This window comes from Oncorhynchus mykiss, chromosome 5 (genome assembly GCF_057628025.1).
Source record: "Oncorhynchus mykiss isolate SJ-2025 chromosome 5, ASM5762802v1, whole genome shotgun sequence".
NCBI classification, from domain to species: Eukaryota; Metazoa; Chordata; class Actinopteri; order Salmoniformes; family Salmonidae; genus Oncorhynchus; species Oncorhynchus mykiss.
The window spans coordinates 28837477-28852150 of NC_143026.1; the positions used below are offsets into that span (position 1 = coordinate 28837477).

Sequence of the window (14674 nt, forward strand, 5' to 3'; positions counted from 1 at the left end):
TCATTTGATATAGTACTAATGCTTTTAAATTGCTTCCATAGGACTACATTTGATTTTACAGCGTCAAGAAATAGCAACCGTTCGATTGGTGGACATCTTGAGCGCACGTACCTGCAATACTGAACACGTGACACGTGCAGACAAGAGTTCCCGCTGTAGTTTAAAATAGACGTTTAAACTGTTGTGATGTATATGGTATACACCTGCCAGGTAGCTAGCTAGCTTAGCATATTGAAGAATAAAACACTGAACCTAGAGATGAAGAAATGTACAGTAGTAAATCTGGACAAGTTTATTGATGATTTCACTCATCTGGAACAGGTAACTTTAACATAAAGTAGGAGGACAGCTAGTTCTTCAGGTAGGTAAGTTAACGTTAGCCCGCTAGCTAGCCAGTAACTAATCTAGCTAGCTAGCTAAATAACTTAAAATAGCCTATGAGCAGGCTATGCTGAATTTGCCTTAAATTAATCCTGTCATGAAAGTGGCAGTAACAACAGTTCCACCACTGCCTGAGGATTTCAATGTAAGTTATAGGGCCACAATTAACGTTACCCTTTACTACCTTCATCAATTCTTCATGAAATCTGTTTAAAAAGCCAGGGGCATATTTATTCAGTCCTTTTATAATTTATATTTATTTGTTTTAAAAGAAAATTACAGAGCTCAAGGGTAAAAACAACATATTGGAGATCAAGTTGGATGAGACCAACAGAGTTCTGAAAATTTCTCAGACCAAAGAGAAGTGCTTGATTGAGGGTGAGGACTCTTATACATTCAAACTCTTTTGTCTATGATCTCTAGCCAGCAGGTAGCCTAGTTTGATAAGAGCAGTGGGCCAGTAACCTACTAGGTGTAAAATCTGTCTTTGCCCTTGAGCAAGGTTTACTTACTTAACCATAATCGCTCTGCTAAATGACTGAGATGTTAAATGTCATTTAAATTGATTTTACAGTAACCACGCATCTGGATTGTGTTATCTTTAGTGATGGGTAGCACTTTGGTCTGGTTTGAAATGCCAACAAAGTGACCAATAGGAACTTTTACAAATGTCCAATTCCAATCTAAAATTTAAAGTATTGGATCTTCTCAAGGTATGGTGAAGAGGCCTAAAATTCTAATTTAAAAACTATATTTATAGTGTGTGTCTCCCTCTAGTGGTCCTGTAATGTAACATTAGTCCACCTGATTACGTCATTGTCCCACAGAGCGAGATGGGATGTTGGGGACAGTGAAGGGACTCCAGCAGACTCTACTGCAGCAGTGTGACCTCAGAGGTAATAATCTCCTCTGCAAGGCACTCTGGTCAATGCATCTTTAGTGTACACTATTTCTATTGTCTGAATCCAAGATGTAAACTTGTAATAAACGTATAATTCAATTGTAATAAACACCCTTTTATCTTACAGTGGAGAATGAAAAGTTGAAAAGCACTGTGTCAGACCTAAAAAGGCAGAGTGATATGACAGTAGAGGTGAGGGCAGAATGATTGAATAAACTGAATTTGAACATTTCATTCTTGCACAATAAAATAGTTTGGATTCAAAATTGACATAATAGAACAGAGAAACGGAATATGTTGCCATTGCTTCCCCCTTGTGGTTGGTTGAGGTCAGGAGCGGGAAGCTGAGATTCAGAGGCTGGTGGCAGAGATGAGAGCTGTGGGAGAGAGATATCAGAAGGAGTTGGAATCTCTGAGAGACCAGTGCAGGAGAGGGGTGGAGGACACTCACAGAGAAACACAGAGCAAACGTAAGAACACATTACACAAACCCTTCCTTTGAGTGACTGGCAGTGATCATCAATCCTGCTCATAGAGCTGCAGTGTTGAAGGTTTGTATCCCAGATGAGTGCAACCTCACCTGATTCAATGTATCAACTGATCTTCAACACACCTAAAGCTGAAGCATGTGTCTCACTACTGAGCAGGGACAAAAACTTGCAGTATGGCAGCTCTGTAGTAGTATTGAGGATCACTGGACTGTGGCATTCCATCTCTGAAACAGAATGACCTACCACAAAATGTCACACATATATCATAATATTACATATTTAGGGCTGCCTGTTTGTCTTATGTTGTGTTTTTGTATGCAGTTGAGGCGAAAGATGCAGAACTGAAAGAGGCCCTGGAGAGGAAGGAGTCAGATATGGCAGAGATGAGAAGGAGAATGAGGGACCAGGAGAGAGAGAGGCAAAGTGAAATATTAAAGTTACAAATGGAGGTATACAGACTGGCAACAGTGCTAAATTGAATTGAATTATGTGTGTAACCTGTTTTTGATTGACAGATCAGCAGATATCTATTTGTAACTGGTTTTATAGTAATAGGCAAAGCTGCTCTGTGTAAAGATGACTGCTATTTTAGTCATCTGATACATACTGTAGGTAGACCAGCTTGCAGTCACAGTGATTTACTTCTGTTTTTTACAGGCAGGATAGTGCAAAGGTACATGTGGTTTTCATTTGCCGCTTGGGGTAAAGATGTACATGACGTGAGTTTGATGGACAGATCAATCCTAACACTGTTTCTTCTGCTGTCAGTTTGGTGCTAAGCTTGCCAGGGTGCAGAGTACCACACAGAGGATCCAGCAGCAGCCCCAGGGCTCAGGTCTTTTACCTCAGAACATCTTCAAACGGGTGAGGAGCCTCTGACCACGTACTAAGCCAACACTTCACACAGAAATACGAGTTTGAAGCAACCTGTGCCCCCTTGTGCACACTTGTTTGTTGATGTTGCATGTGTTTATCCTGTGTTTCTGTATTGATGGCCTACCTGTGTGTTTGTTGGTGTGCTCCCAGAAGTTCCAGTTCCTTCAGGAGGAGAAGAACAGAGAGGTCGAGGCCCTGCGCCAGAGAATCAAGGAATTGGAGAAGCAGCACGCCAGCGGATTCAGTGACTCCCGTCTAAAGAGAAAGAAGATTTAGCATATTTAAAATATGCAGGAGTGAAATTCATCTACAGTTGTGCCTTTGTATTCTTTTTGGTATAGTGTTCCTGGTGTTTGCTCTCAAACAGTAGTTGGGTCATTCTACGAAATGAGTGCTTTTTCATTGTTTAAATACAAATTGTGCACCAATATTGAATTTTAAAAGCCTGTTATGTTAATTGATGTGCCCTTTAATATAGACCACATGGAGAATTCAATAAATCAGATTTTATTTATATGAGTAAAGACTTGCACCCTCTGTGACTTCTAGGAAAATGTTAAATCCACTTAATCTCAACATTTCGGCACATTTTCACCATCATTGTAAAGCCCTAGTTATTATGTTGCTTTGACAAAGTCATTTCTGAAGAGTATTATTTATTTAATGTGATTGGTGATTAATTTACATCTGTCCCTCATTTTAAGGTCAACACTGTTACGTGAACTGAACTCTTGTTTTAATGTGGTGAAACTTTAAAAAAAAAAAAAAAAATCAAAAGAAACATTGAACATCTAATAGTTCAATCATAGTGTAAAAGCAGGTGAGTTGGTGCTGCAGACAGATATATTTGTTGGCTAATGCAGGACTATTAAAGGTCCAGTGCACTACCTATCGTGAAAAAAATATTTTGATTTTTTCAGAGGGTGCTACAGCACCCATACTTCCTGTGACTATGCACAGGGGCAGTACACCTGAAAACCAGGGGATGCAGCTGGGCAACCTATTAGATTTACTGTTATCTTTTAATATGTGGCGTGCTGTAGGGAGCAGGCTGAGCTAATCTCCCTCTGGGAACATCCCCCTGATCCTCACGTCTCTCGCTACAATCAAGAGGTGAACCTTGTGTGACACGGACGGCGCTTTGGTTACATAGAACTGGTGTACTCTAACCTACAGTCAAGGCCAAAGGGTCCAAAAATGCACATTCCTTCACCTTTCTAAAACCCTAGTGCAGTGCCCATACAGTGTTAGGCAAATACATTTTTTTTTTTAGATTCTTCAAAGTAGCCGCTCTTTGCCTTGACAGCTTTGCACAGTCTTGTCATTCTCTCAACCAGCTTCATGAGGAATGCTCTTCCAACAGTCTTGAAGGAGTTCCCACGTATGCTGAGCACTTGTTGGCTGCTTTTCCTTCACTCTGCAGTCCAACTCATCCCAAACCTTCTCAATTGGGTTAAGGTCGGGTGATTGTGGAGGCTAGGACATCTGATGCAGCTCCATTATTCTCCTTGGTCAAATAGCCCTTGCACAGCCTAGTGTTGTGTTTTGGGTCATTGTCCTGTTGAAAAACAAATGATAGTTCCACTAAGCGCAAACCAGATGGGATTGCGTATTGCTGCAGAATACTGTGGTAGCCATGCTGGTTAAGTTTACCTTGAATTGTAAATAAATCACAGACAGTGTCACCAGCAAAGCACCATCACACCTCCTCCATGCTTCACAGTGGGAACCACACATGTGGAGATCATCCGTTCACCACTCTTTGTCTCACAAAGACACGGCGGTTGGAACTAAAATTTGGACTAATCAGACCAAAGTAATAATGGACTGTTGTTTCTCTTTGCATATTTGAGCTGGTCTTGCCATAATATGGACCAAATAGGGCTATAATTTGTATACTAACCCTACCTTGTCACAGCACAGCTGATTGGCTCAAACACATTAAGATGGAAAGACATTCCACAAATTAACTTTTACCAAGGCACCCCTGTTCATTGAAATGCATTCCAGGTGAATACATCATGAAGCTGGTTGAGAGAAGGCCAAGAGTGTGCAAATCTGTCATCAAGGCAAAGGGTGGCAACTTTGAAGAATCTGAAATATATTTTGTTTAACACGTTTTTGGTTACTACATGACTCCATATGTGTTATTTCATAGTTTTGATGTCTTCACTATTATTCTATAATGTAGAAAATATCAAAAATAAAGAAAAGCCCTTGAATGAGTAGGTGTGTCCAAACTTTTGACTGGTAGTGTATGCGTTATGATCCCTTTTACCCCTCTCCTTGTTCTGGCGACGTTCGGCGGTCGACATCACCAATCTTCTAGCCATCGCCGATCCACCTTTCATTTTCCATTTGTCTTGTCTTCCCACACACCTGGTTTCAATTCCATCAATTACATGTTGTGCATTTAACCCTCTGTTCCCCACATGTCCTTGTCCGGTATTGTTTATTGTTAGTGCTTGTGCACGTTATGTCTGGGTTTTTTGTCCCATTGTATATATTGTTTTTGTTCACAGTGATTTTTATCATTAAACTGCGCCGTTGTAACACAGTCTTTGCTCTCCTGCACCTGACTTCTCTACCGCCAGTACGGACGCCTTACAGAATACCGGACCCAATTTATGGACTCAGCAAGAACAGATACCCCGGGTATAGGGGTGGAGCGCGTCCGGGAGCAAGCAGCAATGCTCCACCCTCTTGGCACTGCCATGGACCGCGTTGTCCAGACAATGGACTGCTGGGAGAGACAGGGAGTTCTCCCAGCGCCTCCACCAGCACAACCGGGGTCTCCACTACGCGCCCCTCCTGGTCCCAGTGTGATTCGTCTCTCCCCCAGGAATATGATGGGACGGCTGCGAACTGCCAGGGGTTCCTACTACAACTGGACCTATACCTGGCAACCGTCCACCCGGTTCCTTCAGGCCGTGAGAGGGTGTCCGCCCTCGTCTCGTGCCTCACCGGGAAAGTTCTGGAGTGGGCCAACGCCGTGTGGAGAGAGGGAGATGCGGCATTGGACCAGTTTGAGGAGTTCACCCGCCGTTTCCGGGCAGTCTTCGACCACCAGCCTGAGGGTAGAGCGGCAGGTGAGCGCCTCTTCCATCTGAGGCAGGGGACGAGGAGTGCCCAGGAGTTTGCCCTGGAGTTTCGGACCCTGGCTGCCGGCGCGGGATGGAACGACAGGGCCCTGATCGACCATTATCGTTGCAGTCTGCGCGAGGACGTCCGTCGGGAGTTGTCCTGCAGAGACACCACCCTCACGTTCGACCAACTGGTGGACCTGTCCATCCGGCTGGATAACCTGTTGGCTACCTGCAGACGTTCAAATCAGGGTCTGTTGGTTCCATCCCCTTGCACTCCCTCTCCAATACCCATGGAGCTGTGAGGGGCGGTGCGCAGGGAGACCAGAGGGGGTTCCAGCACGAGCACCATCTGTGGCCGCAGAGGTCACACTGCCGGTCCGTGTCGGTTTGGTTCCTCTGGGTTTCGAGGCAGCAGGCAGGGCGCTCTGGCGCCACCCCAGGTGAGCCGGTACCATTCTCACCCAGAGTCCTCTATTGCATAAATGTTTGTGTATGTCACTTTCCCTGAGTTTTCCTCGCATTCCCAGCATAAGGCGCTCGTCGATTCAGGCACGGCTGGGAATCGTTCGCCCATAGTTTAGGGATCCCTGTTGTTCCCGTGGCTGTGCCCTTCCCCGTTCACGCCTTAGATAGTCGACCATTAGGGTCAGGGTTGATCAGGGATGCCACCACTCCTCTGAGCATGGTGACGCAGGGGGGTCACAAGGAGAGAATTTGGTCTCTTCCTTATTGACTCTCTTGCGTTTCCAGTGGTGCTAGGTCTACCCTGGTTAGTTTGTCATGACCCCACTGTTTCTTGGCCACAGAGGGCTCTCACGGGGTGGTCGAGAGAGTGCTCAGGGAGGGTTTTAGGGGTTTCCTTTGGTGCTACTACGTGGAAAGTCCAGACCAGGTCTTCTCCAAAAACAAGGCGACTCAATTACCACCCCATCAAAGGGGCGTTTGCGCGATAAATCTCCTGGTAGACGCTGCACTTCCCAGGAGTCACGTGTATCCCCTCTCACAGGCGGAGACGGAGGCTATGGAAACATATGTCTCTGAATCCCTGCATCAGGGGTACATTCGGTCACCCACTTCACCCGCCTCCCTGAGTTTATTTTTTGTGAAGAAGAAAGAGGGAGGTCTGCGCACGTGTATTGACTATCGGGGTCTGAACCAGATCACTGTGAGGTATAGTTACCCGCTAGCGCTCATAGCCACAGCGATTGAGTCAATGCACAGGGCACGCTTCTTCACCAAACTAGATCTCAGGAGCGCTTACAACCTGGTGTGTATCCGGGAGGGAGACGAGTGGAAGACTGCTTTCAGTACCACCTCAGGGCACTATGAGTACCTCGTCATGCCGTACAGGTTGATGAATGCGTCATCAGTCTTCCAGGCCTTTGTAGACAAGATTTTCAGGGACCTGCATGGGCAGGGTGTAATGGTGTATATTGATGACATTCTGATATACTCCGCTACACGCGCCGAGCATGTGTCCCTGGTCTCCTGTTGGAGCATGACCTGTACATCAAGGCTGAGGAGTGCCTGTTCTTTCAGCAGTCCGTCTCCTTCTTAAGGTACCGCATTTCCAGCTCAGGGGTGGAGATGGAGAGTGACCTCATTTCAGCCGTGTGTAATTGGCCGACTCCCACCACGGTAAAGGAGGTGCAGTGGTTCTTAGGGTTTGCCAACTACTACCGGAGGTTTTTCCGGGGTTTTGGTCAGGTAGCGGCTCCCCTTACCTCACTGCTGAAGGGGGCCCCGGTGCGTTTGCAGTGGTCGGCTGAGGCGGACAGGGCTTTTGGTCACCTGAGGGCTCTGTTTACCTCTGCTCCCTTTTGGTCACCTGAGTGCTCTGTTTACCTCTGCTCCGGTGCTGGCCCATCCAGATCCCTCTTTGGCGTTCATAGTGGAGGTGGACGCGTCCGAGGCTGGGATAGGAGCTGTGTTCTCTCAGCGCTCGGGTAAGCCACCGAAGCTCCACCCCTGTGCCTTCTTCTCGAAGAAGCTCAGGTCGGCGGAGTGAAACTATGATGTGGGGGACCAGGAGCTGTTGGCTGTTGTCAAGGCTTTGAAGGCATGGAGACATTGGCTTGAGGGGGCTAAACACCCTTTTCTCATCTGGACTGACCACCGCAATCTGGAGTACATCCGGGCAGCGAGGAGATTGATCCCTCGACAGGCAAGCTGGGCGTCTGTACGTCCCGTCTGCTGTTTGTGACCGGTTGATCTATTGGGCCCACACGTCACCCTCCGGTCGGACAGTGCGCTGTTTGAGCAGGAGGTACTGGTGGCCTACCTTGGCTAAGGACGTGAGGGTTTATGTTTCCTCCTGCTCGGTGTGCGCCCAGTGTAAGGCTCCTAGGCACCTGCCCAGAGGGAAGCTACACCCCTTACCCGTTCCACAGCGGCCTTGGTCGCACCTGTCGGCGGATTTTCTAACCGATCTCCCCCATCACAGGTTAACACCGCGATCCTGGTCTTTGTGGATCGGTTCTCGAAGTCCTGCCGTCTCCTCCCTCTGCCCGGTCTCCCTACGGCCCTACAGACTGCGGAGGCCTTGTTTACACACGTCTTCCGGCACTACAGGGTGCCTGAGGATATAGTGTCTGATCGAGGTCCCCAATTCACGTCGATGGTCTGGAAGGCGTTCGTGGAACGTCTGGGGGTCTCGATCAGCCTTACTTCAGGTTTTCACCCTGAGAGTAATGGGCAGGTGGAGAGAGTAAACCAGGATGTGGGCAGGTTTCTGCAGTGCTATTGCCGGGACCTGCCGGGGTAGTGGGCGGCGTTCGTGCCCTGGGCCGAGATGGCACAGAACTTGCTTCGCCTCTCCTCCACTAACCTCTCTCCCTCCAGTGCGTAATGGGGTACCAGTCGGTTCTGGCACCTTGGCATCAGAGTCAGACCAAGACTCCTGCGGTGGACAACTGGTTTTGGATGCGCGGAGGAGACATGGGAGCTGTCCGTGTTCACCTTCAGCAGGCCGTGCTGCGCCAAAAGGAGAACGCAGACCACCACCGCAGTGAGGCTGGGTCTGGCTCTCGACCCAAAACCTGCCCCTCCACCTGACCTGCCAGATGTTGGGTCCGCGGTTTGTGGGGCCATTTAAATTCCTGAGGAGAGTGAACGAGGCCTGTTATAGGTTACAGCTTCTCCCCGATTACTGTATTAACCCCTCGTTCCATGTGTCTTTCCTCAGGCCGGTGGTGGCTGGCCCGCTCCAAGAGTATGGAGGTGCAGGAGGTTCCTCCGCCCCCTCTGGACATCAAGGGGGTCCTGGCGTACTCCGTTCACTCCATTCAGTATCTCGTGGAGTGGGAGGGGTACGGTCCGGAGGAGAGGTGCTGGGCTCCGGTCGAGGACGTGTTGGACCCTTTAATGCTGCAGGAGTTCCACCGTCTTCATCCGGATCGCCCTGCGCCTCTCCCTCCGGGTCGTCCCCGAGGCCGGAGCTGCAGGAGCCGCGCGTCAAGGAGGGGATACTGTCAGGACTTCAGTTCATTTGCATGGCAAAGAGGGACTTTGCAATTAATTGCAATTCATCTGATCACTCTTCATAACATTCTGGAGTATATCCAAATTGCCATCCTACAAACTGAGGCAGCAGACTTTGTGAAAATTTATATTTGTGTCATTCTCAAAACTTTTGGCCACTACTGTAGACCTTACAGTGAGTGAAATGCTTAAACTTAAACTTTCTTTGTAATACATCAAATGTTGAGCAACTATTATTATAGTATAATTCAGTTATGTCATCATACTATTGACTATTGGGTTCTCAAGGTGACTTGATACAGTATTATATTTCCTTTCTACAGTCAGTTCCTTTCCATTACCTGCCATGCCCTGAGTAGCAGTAAGGATGCCAGGGGGCCAGTACCAGATGTCCTCCAGGAGGCCGTGCCCCAGCCTCTATAGCCTGTCAGTCAGCTCAGAAGGTGGGCAGGACGAGGAGGGGGCCGACCCTCCCCAACGCCTCACCCCCCTGGAAAGGCTCACCACCGAAATGTGTCAGTATGAGTGGACCATCAAGGAGCTGATCGTGGGCCGTAGGATTGGCTTCTACAAGGTCCGTGGTGCAATCGGATATGGAACCTTTTCCCGCGTCAAAATGGCCTTCCCCGTCCTCACCAAAGGTAAAGGTCACACTGCTGACCATACAGAACTTCATCAACATCTTGGATGAATGTATCATCCATGTAATGATGATAACAGCAAAGCAATTCATTAGTGTGACTGTGAAACCACCACAGTAAAGCATGTTGAAACTGAATTGAGGAAAAGACCTGTCTCAAGTTATCCAACATCTGACTCTCTCCTTCTCACCCCCAGACAAGGTGGCCATCAAGGTGCTGGATAAGACATGGGTGGATGTTTAGGTCCAGAGGCTACTCTCCAGGGAGATCTCCTGTCTGGAGGCCCTGCAGCATTCCAATGTTTTGCGTCTTTACGAGGTGGTGGAGTCACACAGCCGCCTCTACCTGGTGATGGAGTACTCTGGGGGTGGGGACCTCCATACACACATCTGCTCCGATGGTAGGCTGTCAGAAGCAGAGGCCAAGATCACCTTCGCACAAATTCTGTCCGCCATCAAACACATGGTCAGTAATATTAAATTGAATTCACATATAGAATCAGCAATATTATCACAGGTTTTAATAAAGTCCAGTACAGAATTAATATAAAATATATTATTTCAGTCAATGTGAATAGTCAAATTATTTCATATAGCATGTCAATTGTTTGTGTTTGCAGCATGACAAAAACATCATCCACCGGGACCTCAAGGCAGAAAATGTACTGTACACCTGTAATGGCTGTGTGAAGGTGGCTGACTTTGGCTTCAGCACCAAGGTCATCAACCGCAGCGACACCCTGGACTGGACACCTTCTGTGGTTCTCCCCCTTACGCCGCTCCTGAACTCTTCAGGAACGAGTGCTACGCGGGGCCACCAGTGGACGTGTGGGCCATGGCCGTCCTGCTCTTCTTCATGGTGACCGGCACCATGCCCTTCCAGGCTGACACCATGGGCAAGCTGAGGCTCGCCGTTATAGAAGGGGTCTACACCCTCCTGCCCTGGGTACCAGGCCCGTGCCAGCGGCTAATTCGAGGCATCCTGAAGCCTGTGCCAGCGGATCGCTACGCGGTGGAGCAGATGTTGGGCTGTGACTGGCTGCTCCCTGTGGAGTACCCATGGACAGTGGTGCCACCGGTCCCCCTCAATCCTCTGCGCCTGGCAGATGCAGAGCCTGGAGAGCTGGATGATGATGAGGCGGAGATCAGGGCCTCCCTGGAGGAGCTGGGTGTCAACATGGAACATATACGCAACAACCAGGGTAAGGGCAGCCGCAGCCCCATCACCGGACTTTACCGCATCCTATTACACCACGCCCAGAAGAGGCGTGGCGCAGAGACTGTGCCTATGATCAGAGGGTTGGTCCAGGATCCTAAGAAAGAGGGCCTCCTAACCTACAGAGGTCTGATGCACTCCTCCAAGTGATGTGTCCTTCAGTAAGTGACCAGCCTGGACATGGGTCCCTATATAAGCCTGCTTTAATCCATTGAACATTCACTCAGCATCATACAGCCACAAATGTTCTATTGAACTTGAATACGGACATTTGTGGTAACACACAGGTACTGAAACATTGGCCTGAAGGACTAATGTCTTTAACAGGTATTTGTGTTATTTTGTTATCTATTGTTTTATATCAACTCAGCATTGCTTATTCTCTTTTTCTATGATCTACTATTGTCTACTGTACCTCCCCACATTCTGCCCTGTGTTATATTTCTTACATTGCTATTGCACTGTTGCTGAAGAGTTTGCAAGTAAAGCCTTTCACTGTTTTGTTTACATCTACTGTCTACATCGACTGTGTTCTGTGCACATGATGAATACGCTTTGATTTGAAGTAAGATTGTTATAATACAATAATAAATGCCATTTAGCACACACTTTTATCCAAAGCGACTTACAGTCATGCGTGCATATATTTTTCACGTAAGCCTATGGGTTGTCCCGGGAATCAAACCCACTATCCTGGTGTTGCAAGCCCCATGTAAGACATGAAATAGGGGTATAAATGTTCCTGATGAAATGAGCCCCATCAAAGTGAATTTAAAAAGCAACCTTATGTGATATGTATACTTTTATTCATATCACAATAGAATGCATGAAATATGAAGAATGTGCTGAAAGAGTATTGCTTAAAGACACTCCTTGGTTGTTTGCTGAGATCATAGATAGTCTCTGAAATCCAGATTATTTTTTGTCATTGTGATTTTTTGTTTAATCTGAGAAAAGATTGATTTTACACAGGTGCTTGTCTCTGTATTATATTTGACCACCAAATTGACATTCTACCATTGTGAATGTATTAATCCTTGAATACCTAAACATTTTCGAAATATAGTGCTATAAAGACCCAATTGACATTCACGTAGGCTTGTTTTGTTAATCTGAAACAGGTGTGTTTCAAATATAGGATAATGCCTATGCAATCAAATGTAGGGTTACTATCAAGCCTCTTTGTATGAAGTGCTTCCAAAAGCCAATGTCCTGCTCGACCCCATGTAAACAAAAGCCCATACCATCTGGCAGAGCAGCAGATGATAGCCAGACCCTATCCAAGCACCCAAACCAGTCTATACCGGTCCCCTTTGCACTCAAACTACCCTCTACTCCTCCTCCGTCCGACCCCCAACTGCAAAGAGCGGCAGATGGCGCAGCGTGGCTATGGAGACATCTGCCGGTCCAGCGACGTTCATACAATAGACCCTCTGTGTGGACCGCTGGATGTGACAGCAGAGCGCGCGCAGCTATTGTGCGCCCCCTATACACATGCAGATCAGCCGAGAGGAGGCGGATGGAATACAGAATTTTACTGAAGGGATAACAGTGAGCAGATGATAGACTTCAGCGCTTGCTATGCAAATTTTCCCAAAACCTTTGTCAACCCAGTAACCTCCCCACACTCTGCCCTCATAAGTAGGCCTACCGTCCAAACTTAATAAAGAAATTGAAAACACATGACAAAAAAATATAATATGCAGTTTTATTAGGTTATTGTTTTTTTTCATAAACATTTCTTAAGTTAAACATTGAAAGAATTATAAATCTATGTCTTATTTTTTATTTTAAACATAATGAAATGTTCTTAAGTATAAACAGTGAGAACATTATAAGTTAATATCTTTATTTTTTATTTTTACAAAGTTAATAAACACATTCTAAAGTGAAACCCTTAGAGCATTATACGTTGCCCAATTTATTAAATGTGTATTGGTTTTGACAGCGTTAAACGTTCTAAAGTCAAAACTTCAGAGCATTAGGCCTAGGAGTTAATACCTTTTCTTATATTTTTAAAAGGCTATTCTTTTTTTGCCATGATTACATTTCTAAAGTGAAACCTTTAGAGAATTAAGACAATTCTGGAAAGTGGGAAACATTTCGCTGAATGCAACAGTTGTTATTGCTGCTCAGCAAGAAGACATTTTAAAAAGTCCCTTTTTAAGAACGCTTCTTCTTGGCACCGCTTCTTCTCCTACTGCGCGTGCTTCAACGTGAGACGTTTGCTCTTTGGACCACAAAATGCAGAACTCGCTTCTCCTTTCTCTCCAAACCTCATCCGCACAATGAATGAGGGCCATCTTTGTCGCTCTCGTGGCATACCTGACCTCATTCACATAAAGAATGGAAGTCATCTTGGTATGGACCGGACAAGAGACAACGAATCGCGGGGGCCACTCGGGCCGGCCTCGCGCTGCCTGGAACGGAATCCTCCTCAGGAGTATCCAGGGATGAGAAACAGTGTCATCCTGTAAACGGATGAGTATTTCCTTATAGGTTGAAGGTTTACAGCATCTCAAGAGAGAAGAGTCAAGATCAGCGCTCAAGAAGGGTGATCTCTGGAACCCAGTCGTTCAGACTGTGGCTCTCCTCACAGAACAGGTGCAGCTTCTCCAGAGCAGCGTCCTCCCAAGAACCATCAGCTGGGTTCTGTTGACAAACAAAAGGGGAAAGGAACATTAGTCACATGGACACAATGAGCAGTTCATAACATTCTATATTATTCAATGTTTGAATTAAATCACTTTGAGTTGTAATATAACATACCGTGATAAGACAGCAGTGGGCATCTTCAAGCTGGCCAGTCTTGTCCCCAACAATCTCGGCCAGGCGCTGCATGTCGTTCACTCTGACGATGCTGATGTCGTTGTCAAAACAGAAAGACTGGATGAGGGTGAAGTGGATCTGGAGAGCAATGTCACACTCCCACTCCTCATCAGTGGCCAGAACGCAGAAAGACACGCTGTCTGGGTCACTGAAAGAAAAAATAGAAGCACCATAAGTATATGCAAAATTACTTCAAAATTATTAAAACATAGATAGAAATTATACGTTTACATTAGCATTTCAAGAAACTTATACTTACACATTCATAACTTTAGCAGACTCGTAGACACCAACCGTCAGGCAGTCATTTTCTTTAGCAGAGAGCAAAACTTCCTCTAGTGCGTTGCCGGTGCACTGGGCACGCTCAGCGAACTTCTGGATCAGAACTTCCTCAAGAGTCATGATGATGCAGAATATTTCAAAGGGAACTTCGTAAGTGAGAGGTAGTGTAGTTGGAGGATAAATCCGAAAAGATTGGTGAGTCTGAAGAGACTGTGCTGCGTTTTAATACCCTTGGGCTCGTGGCCCCTGTAAATACACAGCGCTCTGATTGGTTGACCTGAATGGTGCATTGGTATGCTAATGTCATTGTCCCACTCTAGCTCATGGCAGATTGATAGGGGTCATTACGGCACGTCTTTTTCTGTGCAAGGCATGCTCTCCAACCGAAAATAAACTATGTTGCATTACGTTCATATGCATTTATAATATTTCTAATGTTATACATGTTTAAAAAATAGAGATTTGGGCTGTCATATTTTGCATTGCAAGTTT

General features: G+C 46.4%; 2 protein-coding genes and 1 pseudogene across 4 annotated transcripts; 2 read left to right on the forward strand and 1 right to left on the reverse strand.

The window, feature by feature from the left end:
* The first annotated feature begins 99 nt into the window (after positions 1–99).
* Positions 100–3173, forward strand: ccdc152 (coiled-coil domain containing 152). 3 transcript variants are annotated; one of them, XM_021602337.3, is made up of 8 exons: positions 100–526; positions 654–759; positions 1209–1277; positions 1410–1474; positions 1617–1752; positions 2095–2222; positions 2542–2637; positions 2800–3173. In XM_021602337.3, the coding sequence occupies exons 1-8, from the start codon at positions 479–481 to the stop codon at positions 2923–2925; spliced, it is 774 nt and encodes a 257-aa protein (XP_021458012.1). In that variant the 5' UTR covers positions 100–478; the 3' UTR covers positions 2926–3173. The 3 variants fall into 3 exon arrangements, with proteins under 3 accessions (XP_021458012.1, XP_036832415.1, XP_036832414.1); XM_036976519.2 differs by having other exon boundaries at positions 133–321; XM_036976520.2 differs by lacking the exon at positions 654–759 and having other exon boundaries at positions 131–321.
* A 6409-nt stretch (positions 3174–9582) lies between these two features.
* On the forward strand, positions 9583–11236 carry LOC110522905 (serine/threonine-protein kinase NIM1-like; annotated as a pseudogene).
* Positions 11237–12765: 1529 nt separating this feature from the next.
* Positions 12766–14387, reverse strand: gadd45gb.1 (growth arrest and DNA damage inducible gamma b, tandem duplicate 1). The gene is made up of 3 exons (XM_021602339.3): positions 14160–14387; positions 13841–14048; positions 12766–13723 (listed from the first exon to the last, which is right to left on the reverse strand). Exons 1-3 carry the CDS (start codon positions 14300–14302, stop codon positions 13610–13612), a joined length of 465 nt encoding a protein of 154 aa, XP_021458014.1. The 5' UTR covers positions 14303–14387; the 3' UTR covers positions 12766–13609.
* Positions 14388–14674: the final 287 nt, after the last annotated feature.